At 35.0% G+C, this 25,038-nt stretch overlaps 1 protein-coding gene across 2 annotated transcripts in view; it reads right to left on the minus strand.

Annotated features, from left to right (window-relative positions):
- Positions 1-2: 2 nt before the first annotated feature.
- Positions 3-25,038, minus strand: part of LOC118266170 (thrombospondin type-1 domain-containing protein 4) — a 72,480-nt gene continuing 47,444 nt past the window's right edge. For both annotated transcript variants that reach the window (XM_050694624.1, XM_050694623.1), the window contains exons 8-17: positions 11,282-11,465; positions 10,426-10,586; positions 9,955-10,266; positions 9,292-9,513; positions 8,872-9,123; positions 6,924-7,074; positions 5,869-6,044; positions 4,054-4,303; positions 2,547-2,633; positions 3-1,562 (exon numbers count right to left, since the gene is read on the minus strand). In XM_050694624.1, the coding sequence (XP_050550581.1) occupies positions 1,456-1,562; positions 2,547-2,633; positions 4,054-4,303; positions 5,869-6,044; positions 6,924-7,074; positions 8,872-9,123; positions 9,292-9,513; positions 9,955-10,266; positions 10,426-10,586; positions 11,282-11,465 (1,902 nt within the window). In that variant the 3' untranslated portion in view covers positions 3-1,455. The remainder of the gene's footprint in view (positions 1,563-2,546; positions 2,634-4,053; positions 4,304-5,868; positions 6,045-6,923; positions 7,075-8,871; positions 9,124-9,291; positions 9,514-9,954; positions 10,267-10,425; positions 10,587-11,281; positions 11,466-25,038) is intronic.

The following is a 25,038-nucleotide window of genomic DNA, read 5'->3' on the forward strand; positions in this document are numbered from 1 at the left end:
AATTTTGAAATTTCATCTAATCATCACTTGTTTTATTAAAGAACTATCTATTTACACATACATAGGTACTTATAAGTAATTACATAACTTATGCTGAAGGAAAATAAGCTACAATACATAAATGATATTAACTTAGAAGCGTCGGTATAACCTAAGTACTAAGTTGAGTCATGACATACTTGTACTATAAATTAATTAATACAAAAATATACTTAAATTTAAATATCACACCAAATAAGCAAAATAATGAAAATGTTAATTCTTAACGCTACGTATTTGCAATTGTTTATTTTTAATTTAATTTAAAATTAATTATTTTGGGAACGTCAATAGTGTAAATAAATATTAACTTTTAATTAATGTAATTTTAATTTATTTTAAATTAAATTTAAAACGGTAAATAAGCCAGAGAGCAACAATAGGGCTGTCCGATCCTATTTTTGGCCGATGATTGACAATGGAATAATAATTATATTTGATTATTTGCCAACCTCTTACATACATTATGTGAACTAGATTCTCATATTCACAAATAATGGGTAATAGCTATTAGCTAAAACTAATAAAAAATATATGTTAAACAAAAGTGGTGCTTAACAAAGCAAATGGTCCTATCGTCTTCATTTCGAATAAGGATAAGATAAATTAATTATGACAAAATGATAAATAATTAATCGGCTGTAATTTTAATGATCAAATGCAAAACATCCGACGATTTCCGATGTGTAATCCAAAATATTTCATTACCTACTTACTCACAAATATTACAAGGAAGTATGATATTAAAAAAAAATCATATCGCAAAATACACAAACGTAATTTATCGCTTGGCATATACAGTATGGACATACTATCGTAGTACATTGAAAATGTTACTTAAATAAAAGATAATCGTGCACTATAGCTATGCTTAAGCAAATAAAACTGACTTCTTATCAATTCTGTCGTATTTTTTTTATTCTACTTGATACTCTATCAATGCCTTTCAGTTTACATATTCACTCGCGTTTGGTCCTACGGTACGAAAATTGGTCCTTCAATAATTTATATTAGAACTTAAGCCAGGATATTTACCATGTTTAGTTTCCCATATTTCATAATTGCACTGTTGCAAGCGCCATGATCACGGATGAACTGACTGCCGAAATATCGGAAACTCATAGACATAAATAAACATGGTAAATATCCCGTCTTAAGTTCTAATATTAGTGTTAGTGACAATGTCAGTTTAAAAACTTATACATTCAATATTTGTATTAATAACTGTATTGAAAGACCAATTTTGGCACCGAAGGACCAAACACGCCCTTTACATCGAGTCCTTTACTCAATCCTTGTCATGACGCCATAATTATTGATCATATTTTCTTATGACTTCTTTAAAGATTAAATGATCCGATTCCTCACTACAGTGCGCTTTTATCTTTTATTATCAATGTTGTTTTCATTGCATTTTCACCGCCCGCCACAAGATTTGCAGCAATTGTGTGTATAATACTTGTAGTGGCAGAGACGAGCTTGCACAGCTAAGATGCAGTTGTTCAGTTTGTCGGCGCAGTTACCTAGAAAAGAAAAGGTATATGATAAGATAATATAAACAAACAAACAGGTTGGTTTAAATCTATCAAATTGATAGTCCATTGTTAGACTATGTGCCTGGTTAACAAAAGAGGGGTTTTTCATAATCACCACGCCTAGCAAGTTTGAAATCTCTTTTCCAAGGATCAAGGTTATATACAAGAAAGCTCTCTCTGTACCTACTACACCCGCAGGACAAGTAGTGTTGGTGACAATTGTATTTTACTCCACTATCAATTTAGAATGTCAAGGTCAGGTCTAAATAATTTTAGTCAATATTAAAACCAATAGGCTTATTGAATCCAGAAGTACGTATGACGACGTATACATTATACAACAACATACGATTTTTAGTTAAATTTATTAACTAGGCCACTATATTGCGATCTACACAAATAGTTAAGGTATACGTCGCATTTATTCGTAAATATAGATTACACATTTATGTTACGATGAACCAAAACTGATAGTATATTATCTTTGATGATATCAATGTTTTTACTAATCACATATACTACACATAAAAATCAATATCTGTAACACCACACATTGTTTTTGTAAATTCTTGTATTTTTTCCTAACTTAGATGGCGCCACTGGAGAGTTTGATCCAGTAATATAAGGATCACAAAATATTAATTACAAGTAAAGTATCTTTATTTTTTGAAAAGTATTCCTAAACGCCACAAAAATATCATACAACATATTTTCCTGACATTTTTTATGGAATAATCCGGTAAACGAGCAGACGGATCACCTGAAGGTAAGCAATCGCCGTCGCCCATGAGACTTGAAACACCAGAGGCGTTACAAGTGCGTTGCCGGCCCTTTGGGGGCTAAGAAATTAAGGACATGGACCACGAATTAAAAAAAAACATTAAATACTAATTTTGTTCCTAAATACCTTCTTTAGCTTAATAAATAGTAACAACACTACCAAGGAAGGAAGTTAATGTATTAATATTTTACCCTTAGCTTTGGTCCCACGCTCCTTGGATGCGGTCCTCTGAGTAACATTCCTTTGTGTCGGTTCGTGGTCTGAAACTATGTAAGGCTCTGTGGAACATAAATACACACGTCAGTTATCTATACCTACTCAAAACTTTGTAATGAAGCTGAAGAATTTGTTACTGAAGTTTATGTTTAGAAAATTGAACACACTACAAAGGCGAAGAAATTCAAGTTTGAAGTCCGAAGCTGAGATCTTGTTTTCATAAACTTTAAAGGAAGAAACAATAAGTTTCACAAAAAGAAAGTAAGAAAAGGATGTTTCTAATTGTTAAAATAAAATTTAAAAAATAACAGATAATAAAACATGCAGTAAATTATACATAATGCTTACATACGGTACCTTGTAACTGAAATTAGTTTCAATATTCTTTTAAAACATATTTGAATATATTACTATATTGGATCCTAACATATCAAAAAAAAATCGACAGCTATGATTCACATTCCGGACATGATTATCGAAAAAATCTTAGTAATATCATAATGTACATAGTTTCTACTGATAAGGAAATAAGTTGCTTAATCATAGATACTGAGGATTCCTTTTCGTATAGCCTATACCTACAAAAACTTAAGTACAAAACAGTTTATAAAGTTGTTCAAAGTTTTTATCAAAATTTATCTTCACTTATCTGCAACGCAGTCAACACACCTGTTTCTTGTTTGTCTAAAATATTTTAATCTTGCATTGAAGTATTTTATCTTAAAACATATTTATTATAATATTTTTCATAATTGTAAATTGCATTATATTTGAAATAGACGCTCCAGAGACTCAGTAGGTGTTCGTCAAACGTTTCACGAGCTACTTATTGCTTTACTCTAGATAAACACACATCGATGAAAATGTAAATTCTTTCGTTTTAATAATCTGCTGTCATGTCTCGATGTTCGCGTAGATACTCTCGATTTCTTCAGTATTTTCGATAATCTTAAAAAACCGGTTGTCTCAAGGTATCTCTTGTATACCCGTTTTAACACTAAAGGACTCCAAATGAAACGGTTCGTCCAGCTTTCCTCGTCTACTTTGGCTAGTTGCGAGGCCATCTCTCGCGCAGTATTGTTCCCTGGAGAATAATTTAAGGCTCAACGCAGGAGAAATGTTCAAAAATACGAACAAATAACACATTGTTAGCAAAACGGGCCCAGTACAACGAAGTTATTGTTTATTTACTTAGGTAATTACGGGATCTCGGTCTTTTTATAAGTCTATTTCAGTTACAAGGTGCAGTATTGTATCTTAAAGCCTTCAACACATATTGAGTACTTATAATAAAATTATCAATCTGAAAACTTGAAAATTAAAACCATTTAAAACGTTTCAGAATATGGTCTTTTCAGTCAGGTCTTCTAAAGTGCAAACACGTACAAAAAGAGCAGATAAGTAAGCAGTAGACATTAGAAGAGAAGACGTAAATTCAGAAGGTTATATACAACAATCACGATGGTCAAGAAAACTACTCACCAATTGGTTGTAACGGTTTCCTGGGAGGTGTAATAACAGGGACTTTACGAGTAGTAGATGGAGTTGACGGGGTATTTGTAGTAGATGAAGATGATGTGGTAGACAGACAGGTAAGTTCACATGTACGGGTGGCTCGACGTGGTGCATCACACTCAGTCTCACTCACAGGCACATTGTCAGCAGCTCTCGTGCATACCACTGAACGGTGCTGGACTCCTGTATTGGAACCACTTGAGCAGTTTCCAATACACTAGACGATAAAACATTTGGGTATTAGTGTTATCATCGAACCATTTCAATTAACTCGTAAATACGTATTACTATTCTACCTAGACAACTAATCGGTCATGATACGAAGCCTAATGATGTTTTCATTGTCTATCTAAAAATATTGTCTAAATAAAGTAAGTAAACTGTTGTAGCTGCTTTTAAAATTGCCAATTGGCACAAGCTGACATTTAATGAGTAGTTTAAGATAGGTATTAATCCGAAACATACACATTAGGTACAACAAGATCCTCGGAGAATTGAAAAGGTCGTTGCAATAAAGTAATTAGGAGTTACTGAGAAGTGTCTAAAGCTATATCGTTAACTAGATGGTAGACGCCGCTAATTAGAATATCAATCACAAGGCTCCCTTCATATCGTCCAGTTAATTAAACGTGTTCTTTTACACGTTTATTTAAATGGTCATCTAATGTCCACTCCTATGGACTTCGGACTAATGCATGCGAACAAGACATTAACGACAAGATTAGATTAGTCAAAGAATATGTTATTTCTCGAAAGATTATCAACAATAATTGATAGTTTATCTTTAAAATTGGTGCCATTTTTATCGGTTATTATTTTGAAAGGTCAAGGATTTGGAATACTTATTGATTCTATGGCTGCAAATAACTTCGAATTTTCTCTAATTGGAAAGCAATATAAATCTTTTAAACCACAATTGTTTCTGAAAAAATATCGGTAGCCGAATACACTGCATTAAAAAATCGCATATTTCATCTCCATACAATAAAAGACCCTATTTAGACCCATGAAATAATCAGGATATGCTAAATCAAATATTATCAATGTCTTTTATGCTATGTATTGCTAAGAACTAATGGTATCTAACTTGCAGAATATTCGTTTACAATCTGTTATATCGCGAATCTACACCAGTAGGTAATCTCATACGCTTATCAACATTTCAATCATTCCACAAAGCCCCTAAAATCTTACGACTTATCTTTAGTCTTACATTGATTTCTCTATTTTTATAAAGAAGTCGTAGAAAATGTGAAAATCATATTTATGTTGATTTAAATTCCTATGGGAAATAATGTCATTGATATACCTATAGTTATGTGTTTTGCTTAAAACTGGTGTATCAAAGCATCGGAAGCTGCTGCTATACTGTTGGTTTTAATGAGGTGTACCTCGTCACAACAGATGACAAAATAAAATCGTATGTTTTTCTTTTTCAGTTGAAGCTTCAAGTGGCTCTTACTAAGAAAGCATTACGCCCTATTTTGTCACTACAAAAAGTACATTTAAAAGTGTTTGGTATTGCAATGCTACATACACGACGCGGCGATTGTTGCGCTGCTTCAGTGCTGCTCAGTAGCAGCGCCACAATCGCCTCGTCGTGGGTCGCGGAATGCTGCTCATGAAAATGAGCCTCTAGCATGGCTTGAAACTAGTCGAGTGCCTCGTCAAACCATTACGTGAGAAAGCCAATAACATAATAATTAATTTAGTATGTCTCACGAATAGTATGTCTTACAATAAAATTATTGGTGTTACTAAATGGTATCAAATTCTGCTTACCGGTCCCCAATCACCGTAGAACCAGGTTGGTCTACAATCAGTGGAACACTCCCGTTCATGGGCGGGTTTTGCCAGGCGACATGCTGTGTCCTTCAAATGTCTTCCAGTACCACCGATGCATAGCACTCCACGAACTTGTTTGCCTCGACAAGGAGCTGAACAGGGTGACCATTCACCTACAACAAATATATATAGTTATGTAAGTTTACCTCTTTTTTCCCAAATCTAGGATTATACATTTTAATTCCTCCCTTTTAGGAAACTTCTCAAATTCTTTAAGCCTTTCACTGCCAACAAGAAAATGTTAAAGGCACTCCACTAGTGTCGCTCAGCGTTGTCCGACATGGTCTCTAAGTCTATATTTTTCTAAATTTAACTTCTGAAGAAAAGGATACACAATTAATTTCCTTTCCAATTTGTTTCAAACCACTATTTATCTAATTCGGTGTAGTCCTTCATATTAACTCTAAATTTATCAATTAAATAGCAGACAAATACTTAACTTGACTAAAGTGTAACCATTAAAAGATGAAGTTAAAATTAAATATAAACTTAATAAAATTTTATTGAGCACAAATATCTTCAACCAAAGTCTCAGTAAAGAAGAATTATGAATTTCATCCATAACATAAAATAAATCAATTCGTGAATTCTAAAATAAATCATTACAAGTTTGACATCATTCTGCAATATTTATAAAGGTACTCTTATGGGCATCAAGATATACAGCAATGACATGAGTTTCGTTACAATATTTAGAACATCAAAAGTAAAGAGTCTACATCTTAAGTCCCTAAGAATGGAAATACCTAAGATATACAGTATGTGTTTTTATTTCGTTTATTTGAACGTTGGCCCATAATAATAGTATTTAACAATTCGCCAACCATCTAATCGCATTTCATTCCCAATCTCCCAAATTCCACAATTGCCAAAAAGCAGGCAAATAAACTTGCAACTCAATTGGTGTGGAGGATGTCTAAGGGCATCACGGCGCCTACTAAGTCAATAAACCGCTTAAAAAATATACTGGGCCATTAGCAATATCGACTTACCAGTAAACCACTGTCCATCAAGTGGTTCACATTCAATCTTAGGAGTGCAAGAGCGCGAGGACTCTGGAGTCTTCTTTGGAGAGCATCCTGAAGGATCAGCGCATCGGACTCCTCTGCTCTGCACCCCACCGCCAACGCACCAGCCCACACACTGGTAACAAAGGTCTACCATGAAAATCTTCCTTTTAGAATTAGGTTTTATATGTGGAATCAAGAATCATTTTTTTTAAGGGGGGAAATCATCCAATGACTTCTCCCGCCCTGGGTGAGGCGAGAGGAAGTGTCTTACTGGGATCGAGAATCTTACAGAATACTGACTCTTACTAACTAAAAACCACCCCGTTCCTACTCTTGCTTTTCGAGCTGGAGCCCAGGTAAACCCGCTAGGTAGTCTGCAGCTCCAAAATCAAGAATCAATAAGTGTATATTTCTAGGTAAAATGAAATAACAATAAGAGACTTCCTGCTTTATAACGTGTGTGTGTTCGAGAGAAACTCCAGAAGAGGATCCAATTCTTCAAATTCCTTCAGAAAATGCTGAACACAAACATGTCTGTTTCAGATTTGACTCCTAAAGATGAAATCATAAATAAGGTGTCAAAGAAACCGGTAAACAATCCTGTCTTTAGCTCCAATGAATGGTTAGTGTTAACATTAAGTATCCCACGTTCAATGAGTGTCTGAGACACAAATATTATTCATTTTCTTTGCAAAACATTTCCATTGAACTCTATTTCTGTATGTTTATAAAATAAACATTGCTATTAGTTGAACAGTTGAATGGGTGGAACTAAATCTGACTTGACCTTCCACTAACAATAAATCAGTGCGTAACAATAAATATGTATAAAAAAGTGAAAAAAAATGTTATAAATAAAACTGAACATTTCAAATAAAACGTCAATAAATTGATGTAGTTTAGTGATTCACCATTGATTTCCATTGAAATCAATTTCCAACAACCATATACTTACTACGCAATGCTAATTTTAATCCAATTTTTCAGATGTAACATTAATAAATTGGTCTAGTTTAGATATTCAATGAGATTTAGACTGTAGCAAAATTTAGACAAGAACAGCAGAATCGAAAGGTGCAATTGCCAATCCATTTACCAAATAACGTTAACAAATAATATTTCAATATATAATGATACAGAAGTTAAATCAACAGAATTGGTTGAAGTAAGCAAAACTGACATGCTTTTATCCGTGTTATGAATCAAACACCACCTCTGCGTATCAATTACTCAATGCTTGCAATGGTTGCAATAAGTTCGCACGTTACATTTTCAGTCAGAATATCACTTATAGAACAAAAAGTAGACGTGAAATAACAAATAAATCAAAATGCACTTAGGTAATGACTTTGAGCACCTGTAAGGACAACCGAAATAAACGGCCTCTGTTCAATGAAAATTTTGAGCACCACTTAACTTTGATGCAATTTTGAGTTTCTATTTTTAGTTGCGTTATTGCAGAATTTGAGTTTGATGATTGTAATAAAAGATGTATGTAAGTACAGTCTTGCAAAGACGGGATTTTACAAAATTAGAGCCCATGAGTAGTTACGTAAAGTGAATCATTAATTTGCCAACATGAATCAACCATATTACGGCTTACTCACGTAAATTAAGTCTTTGACTGCCAATTGAAAACTGTTGAAGGCAAATCCTCCGCTAACGTCGGTCACCGGTGAACCCCGTAGCGTTTAAAGTGTTAATAGAGAAAAGCTCTACTAGTTTCGAGTCACAGAGGGACTCTTCATCATGACCAGCGTGCGCAGACGCGGTGACATCGCGCTCCTATGTAGGCCAAAGACTACGTATTTACGTGAGTAAACCGTGAATGTTTCGTTAATTTAGTATTGTATCACGATAGGTATGACAAAAATATAACAATACAATTCATAAGAGCATTGTTTTTCATACACGATTAAAAAGTACTAACCTCTGACCAGTCAGTGTAGAGCCATCCAGCCGCAGGGCTAAAAGAGTATTCGGGTCCAACATCAAAATCCGTGCTATTAACAGCCACTGTATATACGGGACCTTCTCTGAAGTTGTCCGTGTGATCCTTCTGCTTCGTCACACGTTTAGACAAGATCTGTCTCACTTCGCCACCAATCACTTTGTCACAATCTGGGATTACGCACTTCTCTGATGTCGTTGGTTTTAGTAGCGGACATTTTTGGTCGCTTATCTAAAAATTTATCATTAATATTTTTAGCATTAGGTAATTTCGATGGTCGACAAAAAAATAATTAATGTATTAAATGGTCCATAACTACAAATACAATCATAAATGTATAGTCTAGTTTTCTCTCTACTTTATAAAACCGATCGAATTGATTTTCAACAAAACATTTACCTTAGTAATACCCCTGGCATGATCCTGCACACATCCCACAATCCTGGTTCTGGTGGCAGGTCCGCATTTGGGACAGTTACTCCAGGCAGCAGCTCTCCAGCGTGGAGGACAGGGGATGTTGGCACACCTTCGCCGTCGGGCAGGAGGGGCCACGCCAGCACAGTGCAGTGCTGCCACCTCGCGGTTACTGCCGTTAGCTTCCACGCATCGGAACTTGCCCAGCTGCAAATAATTTTTAGTCAGACCGAAATACATAAAAATATAGATTCGATTTAGCGTATGCTTCAAATAATTTTAAATACTTCATGCAACTATCAATTTTAAAACTGCAATCGTTTCAGATGATTGACGTCTGTTTAAGCCCAAAGTAATGACGAAAAAGTTAAAATGCATTTTAATAGATTCATATCAAATTCAAGGAAATCAATCTTCGTGGAAGAAGCAACAGCTCATTACCAATTGCCCCGAAATGGTCTGCTATCAAACTGCGCCAGTCGTAAAGCATTGCTACAGATTGATTTCAATTAGGTATTTATCGGTCAGACTGACTAGACGGCTCATTGTCCGATTGGCAGCATGTAGGCCAAAGTTACTGTGTCTAGTGTATTTATATGGGTACAATACGAACCAAAAATGAGGAAATTCAATTGGAAGGTCACTTACTTGTATTCCACCTCCACATGTTCTGGTGCATTGAGAGTAGGACAGTATCTTCCACATAAACTTCATGTTACCAACTACCACTTCATCGACCTCATCTTCGTTACTAAAGCTCAGGTCTGGGTGTCGTGGCACTTCAGCGCTTGTCCTCGGGAACACGTCGTAACTATGATGCCTTCTATAGTGCTTCGTCACAGCCGTAGATGACACTTCAGGGAAGTCAGCCTTCGTCACGCTATCACTCTCAATCTCACCAGGAAGTGATTCCGTGAAATACTCATACTTTATACTTGGATTCGGTTGAGTATAAAGTATCTGAAAATAAAAGTAACATAAATATCTATTCAATTTGGCGTAACAGATTATCGAACAATTTATGATATCAATAAATAGCGATTGGTTAGTGATGGATAATGTATTTGTTTTTTATGTGATTTGAATTGTAATGGTTTTGATAATGTATTTCCTATGTACCATGATGTCGATGGGGTGGTGTATGGGTCCGTGTGCGACGACGCTGTCGAGCGAGCCCTGGCGCGAGTACACGAAGCGCGCGCCCGCCGCCTCGTACGTGCCCGCCGCCGACACCGCGAACTCGCCATTCATTATATACGACCCGTTGGATATCTTCAAAGCTGTAAGTGGACAAAAGTTGTCAAAGATCCATTGGATACTAAGTGTTTGCAGCATACCCTTTGATTTGATCGACATTAAATTTATAATCCCAATACGTATCTTCCCACTCGTGTTAAATATCAAACGCTCAATACACTAATTGTTAGAACAGACATGTTGTAAACGACCTGTCAGTGAAGTCAGAAATTGATTTCGTTTTGCGTATAAACCCGGATGAAGTCATTTTAGTATTAGTAATAAAGTGGGCGTTGTTACCTAAACTAGACCATCTCCAATGATTTACTATCCACTTCATCAATAATGCTGATTGATAAGTGACCAAACCTTACGTTCGCGGCCCATTAGCCTTTATCAAAGGACTATTCACCAAGTATTGTGGAATGATAAATAAAAATGTCTAGCGAATAGGTTCGTTCCATTCATCAGTCGTATATTTTTTTCAACAACTTTGATTAATGTTTTGTTCCGAACGATTTAAAACTGACAATGTTCTCTCTATATAAGTTTAGTGTGATCATTATCGTTAACAGTCACACCTGTTCCGTGGAGCTGATACGGTCTAAGGTAATCTTGGGCATGGCTACTTAAATGTCGAACTCATTCATTAATATGAACATTATCCTCATCGCCGTCTTTTGTTTCTTCTTTAAATAATATTGCTACACTTACATATATTTACTTTATTGATGCTTACCTATATAGTTCTCGCTGGGCATGATCTCCGAGACATTAAGCCTGCAGGCCCCACGAGGAACAGTGGTCACATAAGAATATCCAAGAGGCAGACGTGGTCGGGAAAAGAGGCCTGACACCAGTCGCCGACCACATCGTAATTCACGAGATGAAGCTGAAGATAGGACGCCTTCACGACCCACCGCCTGAGGACAAGAGTAAAAATTAGCTTGAAATATAGGAAAGAACATGGAAAGCGTGGATACCGAACGTACAGGATAAACATGGATAATAAATGGTGAGAAAACCTATAGTTAAAATAAGTTTAAAATATTACTAAGCTAAAATTGTGAAGAATGCTCATTCCTTCTCTGTGTGAGAAGATAACATTACCAGTATCCTAAGTACGAGTTTGCTTTACGTTTAAAGTAATCGAAACGAGAGCGCGTTCGGCGCTCTGATTGGCCAGCTCGAATAAATCAACCAATCCGAGCTCTCGGTTCGGTTACTTTAAACGCAAAATAAACTCGTACTAAGTGTACAGACATTAGAAGCATTTACAAGCTAATAATAAACGGTATCACCCCCTTTTTAATTTCAGAACCAACAGAGCTAAGTCCAGTATACTCTTTGAAGTATTAAGCAACAGGTATTATTATGCACGACCAATGTAAGTTTGGTAATCAAATAAATATCAGCGATGACATTGCTGTCTATCATACAACTGGATTAAGTATTCAGAACAGCGAGTTAAGATTACGTTTACCCTTTGTATATCAGTTTGGTCAGAACCTTTTATGTATCTAGGGCGATACATGACATCTCTGTATGTAAAATGTACTGACATTTACTATTTATTAGTAGTAAGATTTTTGTTATTTAAAATTCAACCTTCTTACCTACATCATTAGTTAGTTGAATTTATAATCTGAGCCTTTCAGAAACAGCTAGCTAGAGCTAATCGCTTCTGCGGACTGCCTAGCGGGTACCGAGGCTCCGGCTCGAAAAGCAGGAGTAGAAACGGTGGTTTTTAGTCAGTAAGAGTTTGTCACTTCCACTCGCCTTGCCCCCAAGGCGGGAGAAGTGAATGGATGATGTTTACGCCTCAAAAAAAAAAGGTAATCGGTTCTCAATATTAATAAAATGTTCTAATTGTTTGAAATCTGTTTTCTTAAAATCTCATTCCAAGTTCTGAAGAAGAAAGCACGAAACTCTTCATTGCCATCAAACAGTTAAACAACTATGTAGTAGTAGTGTAGAAATTCAATAAAGCTACTTCAAAATCAATTTACCTATGCAATACAGAAGAAATTCTCTAATACGACACATCATAAACCACACATCGAAGATAAACGCTACAAGAATGAAACACAGTAATTGACTTAAACATACTACACATGAAGCTATACATAACCAGTTTATCATGGTCTTGGTTTGTATACTCTTTCCACACATTCAACGACCAGTTTATACTGGTTTTGTATAGTTTGATGTGAAGCTCTGTGTACTTTCAGTTCACGATAACCAGTGGAGACGATTGAAATACAATGCTTCATGTCCATAATGGATCAGTCAACGACGCATTGTTCGACGTCCAATTGTCCACCACACTCAATTTCTTCTCATAAATTACATTGTACTAACAAAACACGATATACGATGTTGATTGGGAATTCTAACAAGCCTATTGGAAAGTTTTAAAACGGTTGGAAATATGCAACCAATAGGAGCTATCTTATCTATGTAAACACGTTTCTATTGGTCAATCATTGAAACGTTGTTGTGAAATATTTGTACTGATTAGTTGTTTCGATTTTTGATGGTGTTTTTTGATAGTGTGTTTTGAAATTAAAACTATGTCGGTTGGTTTATTATTTTTTTTATCGATCAGACATAATATACGGTAGTTATATCGATAAGTTATATTCAAAAGTTCTCTAAAGCTTATAATGTAAAATAAAGTTACATACATACATACATATCGTCACGCCTTGAATCCCCGAAGGGGTAGGCAGAGGTGCACATTATGGCACGTAATGCCACTGTGTACACCCACTTTTTCACAATTTATGTTGTAAGTCCCATGTAATAGGTGGTGAGCCTATTGCCATATACCGGGCACATTTCCAGACTCCGTGCTACCACTGAGAAATTTTTGAAAAACCGAAAAAAGCCCAGTAATACTTCGTCCGACCCGGGAATCGAACCCGAGACCCCTTGCCCGGCAGTCGCACTTGCGACCACTCTGCCAACGAGGCAGTAAAATAAAGTTACTGAACTAAAAGAGTACATAAGTTTTATTAATCTAAAACGTGAATTTACAGAAACAACCTTATTAAATTACTGGCCTACGCTTAAAAATACAGACTATGAGTCATACTATCTCCACAACAGCAATAAACTCCTCACTTCGGAAACCTTTATCTACATATGGAACAGCAAATTCACACAAAGTATCAACTTTAGTACTCATACCATAATAATACTACAAAATGTTTCGAACCACTTATGGTCAAACTGTCTTTATTAACATTTTATCTTATAAAGCATCGTGTACATTTACTTTGCACACTGCAAATGTAATTATGGTCCTTCGATCTGCAGACTTTTCACTATCTATGCTAATTTCGACTAGAGATTATAATATGAGTATTAAGTAGATGTATTCATTCACATATATCCTACTTTATACCAATATTATAAATAGAAAATTATGTTTATTTGGATGTGTGTCCGTCAATCGCAGTGAAACTACTAAACAGATTTTGATGAAATTTGGTATACAGACAGGGTAGCTAACCTGGGTGATAGGATACATTCTAATCCCACGGGAACGCGGGCGAAGCCGCTAGCTTCTGCCAGCGGCCAGTAATAATATATCGAACAAAAAAACTGTCTACTCCTTCAAAATACAAAGTTATAGTACCTAGACCAGACCCAAAATTCAAACTCCAATAATAGTAACTTCTTAGCTACGAAATCGTTAAAAACACTCAAAACAAATGTAGCATCTAATTAGTCATTCACAGCCAACAACAAGCGGATATACAACAAATAAATCAAAAAGCAAACTCAGTTACTAAATTCTAAATAAAATGGATGAGTAACAATACAATTAGGCGTGTCTGTAACGCCTACGTACTTCTTATATGTTGGCTTACACCCAAACATGAACAAATGCATGCTAATTGAACATTCAACCAATTTATGGTGATTGTACACGAAAGGTCCACTCTTAATGACATTTATTATCTCTTTAGTCTTTGTCTCAGATACATTGGAAACAAAATGCTATTTTCCGTAATATCGGACTTCAAGTTCGCAATAAAACGGCCATTTAGCATTTTATTTGGCGTTAATGTCTTTATACAAAACTAAAATGGACGCTTAAACACTGACTACAGACAAAAACTCACAATTTCGCTCATAAACGTGCGAACAACCGTAAACGAGTAAATAATAAATGCTACTAATCCGACTTAATGGGACTATAAAAATGTTATCTCACAAAATATATCGTAATTAAAATCGGACACATACCACAATATTTTGACATTTCCAAGTTAATTTAATTTCTTAAAAAACATTGATAAAATAGATTTTTCTAGCCATTAATCCTGTTTATTTATGTGACCACAATCGCTATGGACATTTATCAGCGAATACTTATTGTATGGTTATTATAAATCATTCGTTGTAATTGAAAACGTACACTAATAGTCTATTAATTAGGATTAAGCGTGAGTTAACGAAGCACCTGTCAATGAGCGGTAACGGGTGGCTTTGAACTCTGTTTTATGCGTTCCAATGGTTACTGAACTTGCTCAACTGCGCCAACAATTGACCAAACATTACACACCTACGCCTGTTTGTTTAAAAAGTTATAAAAAAAGCAATTATCGACAGTACACTCGGATTAATTACACACGAATGTGGTGTAAACGGGGGATTCAGTAGCTTGACTAATGAAGCGTGGGCGCAGAGATCTCGACTTTTACTCAAGAAACAAATGCTCAGTGTCACAAAATACGACAAGTCAAATAAGATCACAGAGCTTACATAATAAACGCTGCGAGTCCATAAACTGTCCATGTAATTGCTTAGAAAACTTTAATTGGCTATAATGTGTTCTTATAAATCAATTAATACAACAACCTCCTTTCTTGGACTGCACTGATTATATCTTGACTCCTCGACTTGCTCATTGAATTGTATCATTTATATAGTTTATTCTGAAATGTAATAAACATCGCAGTAACGGCTAGACCGCTGTCATATTAGTTTGTTTGTTTGCGTTAATTACAGTGTTGCGACATGATGTATTACTCTAGTTGGGTGGTTCGTATCAGGTGGCTAATCTAATATAACATATCGCTGGTTTCACCTGAAACTGTGGGTAGTTGTGGACATATTTAATGTGTATTTATTACCATTATATTATTATATATCGTCACGTCTTTATCCCCGAAGGACAGAAGTGCTCTATTCACAATTTACACTGTATGTTCCATGTAATAGGGGGGAGGCATATACCGGGCACACATTTCCAGACTCCGTAGTACTACCGAGAAATTTTCAAAACCGTAAATAGCCAAACAATACTTTGTCCGACCCGGGAATCGAAAGTTGCACTTACGACCACTCAGCTAATGAGGCAGTCTATGTGTACTATAAGAGCTATACAGAATTTAGTGGTGAATGAAAATCTAGTTCGTTTTTCTCGAGATCGTTACTTATATACAATAGTAACTTATTCAATATTTCGCCTAAAAATATGTTAAATTTACTGAAAAGCAGCGAAACAATAGAAATGTAGTACAGTTATAAATTACATTTACATTTTCCGTAATCCAATTATTTCACAACTGTATATAATACTCACCTTAAGAAAAAGGGCCGAAAAAATCAACACAAACAAAATTTACACGTGATAATCAACCAAATACTAATCTCATTAATTATATAGACAAAAAAGAAATAGGTAAACGGTATACTTACGAAGGCAATGAGGACAAAAACTAGGCCGGAAGTAGATAGCATGTTGCGACGTCTTGTCTCCGATGTGTTTAAGATAAAAACTTATTAGATAGCACTGATATTCACACGCGGATGATCTTTCCAGTACACTTGGTGGACCTCTATCATTTTCAATCACACATGTTGAAATTCAAAACTACGTTATTTCCCTGCAGACTATTAATTTTATGCAAAATTTCCTAATGACATTATGGCTACATTCGTACTTTAGTTACCCAGATGAACAATAACATTATTGAATAATTAAATCTAGCCATTATACGAGTAGTAAAATCACAAATATATGTCACCGTTATGTTTATGCTAATAGCCGTAAAACGTGCACACAAATGAATTAAATCTGTTATCTCAATAATTTCGATAATAAAGCTTCTCAAACAAAGTGCTCAAAGCTACTCATAATTGCTAATTAAGAATGGATTATCTAACGTGGCACAAGGGCTAAAGGTTCAAATTTAAATAAAAGGTTAACGTTTGAAGCAAAACATGCGTAAAATAAATGGAACATAACAATTTGTGTCATAAATTAAATTAATATCCATGAAGGTTGAGCCGTGCGGAGACGAGCCAAGAGTCGCCGGGTATTTAAATAAAGTAATTATTGGTGCTACTGGTACCGATTACTTTATTGTTAGTTGTGCGTTGCCAAGAGTTACGGCCCCTTTGATCTTACTACGTGAATTGAATTAAAGCGAGTACTAGACAAATCCCTGTTGATATCTTTATACGACGGTCGAGCAAAACCCGCAACAGTGCAGTGTCCTGCATTCATGCCATTACTTATTTCACATTTGCATTCGTCATAACCTCGTATTTAAAATTTACATAAGTCGGATCGTGCATTTCCCTGTATTTCAAGATAATGCCATTATATTCATAAGAACATTTACATTCATGAATTTTATTCGCATTTATATTTATCCGTCCGAAGAACATTGGCAGATAATTTGATCCCGCGCATAGATTGTATTTACAAGAGAAGATTATTAACAGATACAATCTAAATACGATTACTAGAAACATCGGAAACTAGAAAATCTAGAAACTTATTCCTAGACATATTTACTTCAAATTAAATCTTAAAGATTCATAAAAGGCTTTGGAATGGAAACAAAGTATGCAGAAAAAAGGTGTTTTTGATAGTCTTGTATCCTGTCCTATAATAGGTGCAAGTGGCCGACTTATATAAGTTTCTCATGCATAGCGAACACGGTGCTTATTACTTAAACCTGTATCAGTGATCGTAAAGAAGTCGGTGGCGTGGCGCCAAGCTTTCGCGCCTTTCATGAACAACGTGCATTTTATACTAAATGAGAGTACAATAAGATTAGTAGACTAACTGTGTCATCTATCAGATCTGTTGTTGAATTGTTTACTTTGTTGCAACTGGTCTTTCGGTACGAGGAAGATTAAAATAAAAGGATTTGACAGTGAGGTGATCTTTGCAGTCTTTATAAAATATTCGTCATCGCCCGTATACATCCACTGCTGCCAGTAAAGCAACATAAATTATAAATGAAAAATTAGCATCTTCATTCTCTAAAATCTTTTATAATACATTTTCTTAGAACACAAGTTTAGCATACGATAGTAGATTGAACACAAAATAAATAAAAATGTAGAAGGGTTTATCAAACACTTTCTAGTTCTCAAAGATAAAATTGATTACACATAAACGGTTATTATAATTTAATTTATTGGAATTAAAATGCACTTCGGTGCCTATGAAGAAGGTTTATGGACGTCCGATCGTAAATTTATGACAAATGACCTTACGGAGATAGTTTTAATGACTTTGTCATTCCACAATGATTTTATATGAAACCTTTTTTATATAAACACAGATTAGTTCAATTCAGATTTAAGTGGTCGAAAGGCAAACAGAATGCCCATTTATCTTGACTATCTGAGGTTCTAAAATTTTATGGTGGCGACGTCAGCCGGACAAATATCATTATAACAATAATTGAAATATTTAGTGGCGACACGCGACCAAATCGGGGTCAAATAGGGACACTGTACCACTAGATTTATGGCCTTAAAACATGTCACACACAATAAAAAGTTAAACGATTTAAAAAATAAAAATTATACCTACGTTGCTGTAACAAGGGTGTTGTTATTTATAAGTTTGATTAGAAAAAATAGTGGTTTGTTAAATTGGAAATTTTATGTCCTTTAATTCGGATAGTCGAGTCATCTTAATGCTTGGATGATTCATATTAATAAAGTATAATATTTTTCTGCACCGATGAACTCATTGGTTTGTCTGTTGGTCATGGATAAAATTGGCTTCGTTGTACAGCAAAAACCGATTAAATCTTAATTCAAGGTCAGTCGAGTGCATTCTTCATTTTGTTCTGACGTAATTACAGACAGAACTAACTCATGTGATTGATTATTATAGGGTATCTAAATGGTTGTATTAAAAGCTAAGTGCGAGAATGCCATTAGCTTTAATTAATTGACAATTATATTGTAGCAGCTACTGCTGTTATAGAAATAGTGATTTATTCATGACTCAATTACTCATATAATGGTTGCCATGAAGTGGTTTATAGATATCGCACATCGGATTTATTATAACAGCTAAATGTATTTTCAAAACCAAAAAACCGCAAGATGTATGACGCACAGTTTGTTGCTCATCTTTATACGAGTATTTTACGGTTTACACTATATTATTGTGTCACTTTCTCGTGAATAAACTAATTTCTTTATTCATATATACGAGTAAACAGTGACATTGTATTTTATTTTCAACAGTACAACAAGAGCAAATACTTTGACAGCTGTCACTTACAAGGAGACGGCGCGAAAATAGTTGAAGTTTACTTACAGCGAAATATATTATCATTATGTTTACATGTATTGTAATTTACGTTTACAGGGTGTAAACAATCGGGATTAACGCGATGTCAACATTGGCGAGTGTCCAAACACTAAACATAACAAGTAATGGATGCATCGTCACATTCGACGAGAACCGCTATTAAATGACATTATACAGGGCGCTGATTCGTGGAAGTGCTAATGCTATGGATGTTTTATGTAAGTGTTATGGTCAATAGTGAAATAAAATTAATGAAAAAAATTAATGATCATGTCAGCCACTGTTGAATATAGAGCTCCCCAGTGACTTCCAGTTCGATAAGTTGAAGAAGTTCTGCATCCAACAATTTCTTGTGACCATTAATATGTATGTTATTTTAACATTAATTCCTACGTGATATGTGAAATTGTCAAAAATACTATTAAACATTATTTTAATATTAAGTGGTAAAAAATTTGGTACTTACCTAATTCAATATTACCTAACACGCACACTCTACAAAATATAAACTCAACACCCTGTAACTCTCATTATAAAAGCTCGCGTATACCTTTTAACGCACATAAAGTCAGGAAGCAAAGTCTACTGTCACTAAACCATAAAGCTCCTAGTTAGTTGCGCACACGACAGATTTAAAACCATAAACTACAACACAGATGATCTTTTAATCTAAGTCTAGATTTCACGAATCAAATAATCTAGATTTCCTCTAAATGTTGGTCAATCACCTGGATTATAGTCATTGGAGATATATGGCTTCCGTCATGACTGAAAATACGTTCATTATACATACATACAATGTTTATTCTGAATCGAACACAATGCGCGTACAGATTCATTGTTCGCTTTCTTAACTCAAAATAATTCGACATGGAAATTGTAACTGGGGAATTTGGAATCTAATAAAACGTTTATTTTAAAATGTCTACTATTTTTTACTACTTCCAAAATTTGCAAAAAAAAATCAGTCAATCTACTTTTCGAATGCACCATTTGTTCAAAGCTCTTCTTCCCCGAAACGATAGCAATAAAACTGTTTTATACATGATCTTCAACACACTTGTGAGCGTCAGGTGGCCACTTCCCATCAATCTTAAGCTTTCTCGCTACCTACCAATACTAGTTCAAAAAGACAAATGGTCATACCAAGTTCTTCAGAAGCACTAGAGAATTGACATAGGCCATAAACCATTGTACTATTGACATTTTAATAGCGGTACCATTAAAAAATTCAGCGAATAACAATGATGATGAATGGCAACATGTCCGAAATAAAGATGTCCTCTAAAGGAGGCAGTACATCACCAATTCAGGGTTGACACAATACATGACATGTTAATTTTCGCTTAATTACTCAATGAAATCGCGAGAACATTCCTCGAGATTTACGCTAATAGACACTTAGTCTTGTACTACATAGGAAGAGTGACATTAAACGCTTTTATACGAGCATTTGAGAAGGCAATAAATGTTGAAAAGGATTTCTCTTCGGGAACGGTACGAACACGGGACTAATTAGCGAGAATGTGCGTTTCGGTCCCCTGCCAGCCCTAAGGCAGATGGTAATCGACCTTATAGTAACCCCAATTCGTTGATGAAGCTTTTATAGCGGTCTTTTAATAATTTCTTAATGAAAAATTAACACAAGCAGTGTTGCGAATGACGCGGCCAAAATTGTCGATCAGACAAGATCAACGCACTGTCGCCGACTCTAATTAATGTGCCACTGTTAATACTAGGCCGGAGATGAACGGATTCCTTTCGATTTACGACTTCATAATCATTTTGCAAATTATTCGTGAATCATCAGAGGTATTTATGTCGTTACTGTTGGTGAATTTTGAGTAAATAGGTTCATAGTTCAAACAGTTATCGTAAATTAATGCAATTATATTTTGGATAGTTAAAAATAATGTTTACTAAATGAATATTGAATGGACCCAGGTACATCCTAAAATTGCGACCAATCCCTGAGGAATAGGCAGCAGTATTTTCTAAAATATATCGTTGACTTAACTACGATTCCTAGGCCGCCTAACAAGCGAGGAGATTTTGATAAGGCCTTTATTCCGGCTGATAATGACATGAATATTATGTCTCTTCATTATAGATTCTAAACTCTTTGATTATAGAGACTAAATTTAACTTTAAACTTTGCAAACATGATTAGCACTTTAATCTCCCAATTAACATGTTATTGACTACGATTAAAACAATTTTGAATCGCATCCAAATCGTAAGACTTTCGACAAATATTTTCGTATCGAAATAGAGCACTGCATAAAACAGAAAACTTCACTCGAGAAAAACAGGAAGACGTGAGTAAATAGCTAGCAAATGGATAGATACGTTGCATTTAGTGCAGTCTCGTGTTACAACACACACACGCACAAAACTATCAATAGGCTAATAGACAGGGTATGAAAATTAAAAAAGTAATTAGTTCGTCAGTTAGATAACTACAAAATATTAAAAACATATATTTTTTAAATAAGGTTACAATACCTGTAATGGCAGGTCGTTATGTCACGTTACCCTTTAAAATATGGTAAATCGTGACATCATACGATATTTCAAACCAATTTATTATCGTATAATAAAGTATAATAATATATAATTTTATATTTTTTCAAATATACTAGGCAATATAAATATGCTAGGAGGGCTTCCTCTAGTGAAACTTTTTGCTTGTTCCAAAGTTAAATTCCCATGAAGAAGAACGAGCAAAAACTCCATAGGATACTATTTAAAAAAATATAGGATACTACACTACGAGTGCTCACAGATAACTGTTTTCATTACACCGAAAAACGTTTATCATAAAGAGTTGTTTAGCACACTTAACGTTAATTTGTACTGACGCTTAATATTCATCTGTCGCGCGATTATCACTGATAACACGAATGCAACCGACCTCACTCTACGGTACTTTTCAACCAGACGCAATACACTTGACAACAAACCTTTGACAGCCATCAAATTAACATCGAATTGTCGTTGACCGATGGCTACATCACTTAACGGAGAATATAATTGTCAACGATAAGAGATTTTAACGGAAATTAAATTATTCGCTTGAAAGCAAACTCTAATACGGCTGGATGATTTTGTGAAAGCTTTCTTGGCGCCGGCTTGTAAACAACTCACATTTTAATAGTAAAAAGCTGTAAAATATTTCGTAATGTATTCAATTCACAGTTACTTTTTATAATGTTAGAAATAACCAATATGTCATTAGGAAATGCATCTTAATTTCTAAACACAGTAAACATCGTTACCGAAGAGATAAGCACAAATATTTGAATATTCTAAGCACACAACACTTCGTTTTTAATTTAATTTTGTGAAATTATAATTTTTAAAATTTATCGAAATAGAAAATGCGCGAGTTTTTCCGCCTGAATGCGTATGCGACGCGGGTAAGTCACGCGCAAGTCGCGTCGCTGTGCACTACTGGCGCGTAAAGCATGCGTCTCTCGCGCATTCATACGTGGAAAACCGACAAACTGACAGTGGACGTCCCGACAGCCAACACGTACCGCGCTCACTCACACACCCGCCGAACATGTGTCTCACGGGACAAATCACGCACAAACTATACAAACAATAACTACTAAGATTATGTTATGTATTCTACTAAGAAACTATCAGTAAACAATGCTATTTATGAAAATAACAATACCGGTAAATCACCTGAGAAATATACTTTGAAAACAAGAGTTTTAACAAACAAAGTTATTGATTTACTGCGGTGTTGTACAGCTAGATCGAGAGTGACAGGACTGTCTGCACGCGATGCAGAACGTTTAACTGACAAAACTAAGAATTTGTTGGAGCCTGTATGACATAATATAGTACCTAAATACATACATATTTATATGCAACACAGTTTCGTTTTCATGAAAAAGTTTAGACAAAGTAAATAGTACTTGTGTCTAACAATAGCGGTCAGCGTCGTCTAGTACATTCAATTCATAATCAAGTTACCTATATCTTATACTTACAAGTGATATTTTTATCAAGCGATAATTTAAACTGCAACCTGTTTTTGTTATTTGCATGCCTTAAGGCGTAATATGATCTGAACTGTATTCTTCTGCTAACAACCAAATGTATTTAGCCATATTAGCAAATAGATAGTTAAAAAAAGTTGCTTAACAGATATTAATTTATTAACTCGATCACTACTCTAACGATAGGTTTTTTTATGGTATAAGCCGGTAAATGAGCAGATGGATCACCTGATGGTAAGCAATCTCCGCTGCTCATGGACACCTGAAACACCAGGGGCGTTACAAGTGTGTTGCCGGCATTTTAGGGGTTAGGAATTTAAGGGTGGTTTGGGGAATCGGGGATTGGGAATATTGGGGGGTAATTGGGCCTTCAGAAACCGCACTCACACAACGCACGTGTTGTTTCTCGTCGGTTTTCTGTAAAGCCGTGGTATCACTCCGGTCGAGCTGGCCCATTCGTGCCGAAGCATGGCTCTCCCACGCGTTAAAATTTAAAATTCTTGCATCAAAGGAATCTATTAAAGTGAAACGGGTAACATTTTTATTTCCGATCTCTCATTGTGTCACTGACATAACACTAATGCATTGGACGTCATAGATTCAGAGATTCAATTTCGTAAAGCGAGCGTCCAATGTAATGATTTATTCAATTGATCACATCGGGAGCCGTGCAGTCAATGTCTATCTATTTCATTAAAGACTTTCATCTTTTATTTCATTTATCGTACGTAATGTTTTTTATTTCTTCTATATTAAAATAAGTTTATTGTAATGGACACCACCTCCTTATTTAAGTCGGGTAATAGTCTTAAATCCTAAGTCTGAAAAATACTATGCTGAAAACCGCATCAAAATCGGTTCAGCTAAACGTGAGATAATCTCGCACAAACATATACATACATACAGGTCAAACTAAGTACCCCTTTTTTGAAGTCGGTTAATTACATTATATTAAAATATTTTGTCGGGTAAAAATACGTAAAAAATACGAAACTTGTTACTCGAAGGTTGAATTTTATTTTGCAAGTACAGTCAGCCATCAAATTAAACTGACGGGTTTTGACAAATTAAGCAACATTTTGTTTTGCCAGTAATGTAGTTCCTAACTTCTTTTGTTTTTCGCGACACGGGGAGAGATTTTCCCAAAAGACGTCGATATCCTAATCGATTTTTTTTATGGAATAATAACCCGGTAAACGAGCAGACGGATCATCTGATGGTAAGCAATCGCCGCCGCCCACGGACACTCGAAACACCAGAGGCGTTATAAGTGTCACATTCTTATTATTCTGCAAAAATATTATAATATTCAAACAAAATTGCGTGCGACATAGCCTATCGTAAACTGCCTTTTATAATAACCGAACAAGTATATTGACAACACAATACTCCTCAATATAATTCCGTGTCACGTAAGAATTACCTATAATATTTATAACTGTCCAGAGATCAATTTGGCGCCAACATGAACATTGAACATAAATATCTATTTACGAATATAAAACGGTCTAAAGTCAAAATCTAGTCTTTAACGTCTAAGCACTAGAGTATAAATTTGTAGTAGAAGCTTTAAAAAGCGGTTTGACCATGCGCAAACGGCTAATATATAATTTTACGATATTTTACACCCTTGTCTATTGTCACATAAAATGGAGTTCACGAACACGATCATCTATGATTGTTTAATGCTTTAGTTCATCAAATGTTATTTATGTACGAATCATAATAAAACATAGCTGTATTTGTTCAAAATATTATGTCCTACTATATTTCTTAATGTTGTGAATAGCTTTTGACACTCTATTACCTACTAGTCGCAGAATAACTACACTATATTTAAGTTATTGACTATTGAAGTGAAGTTGATGAAGTGGTTAGAATATTCTTTCTTTTATT

The sequence above is a fragment of the Spodoptera frugiperda genome, chromosome 7, assembly GCF_023101765.2.
Source record: "Spodoptera frugiperda isolate SF20-4 chromosome 7, AGI-APGP_CSIRO_Sfru_2.0, whole genome shotgun sequence".
NCBI lineage: Eukaryota > Metazoa > Arthropoda > Insecta > Lepidoptera > Noctuidae > Spodoptera > Spodoptera frugiperda.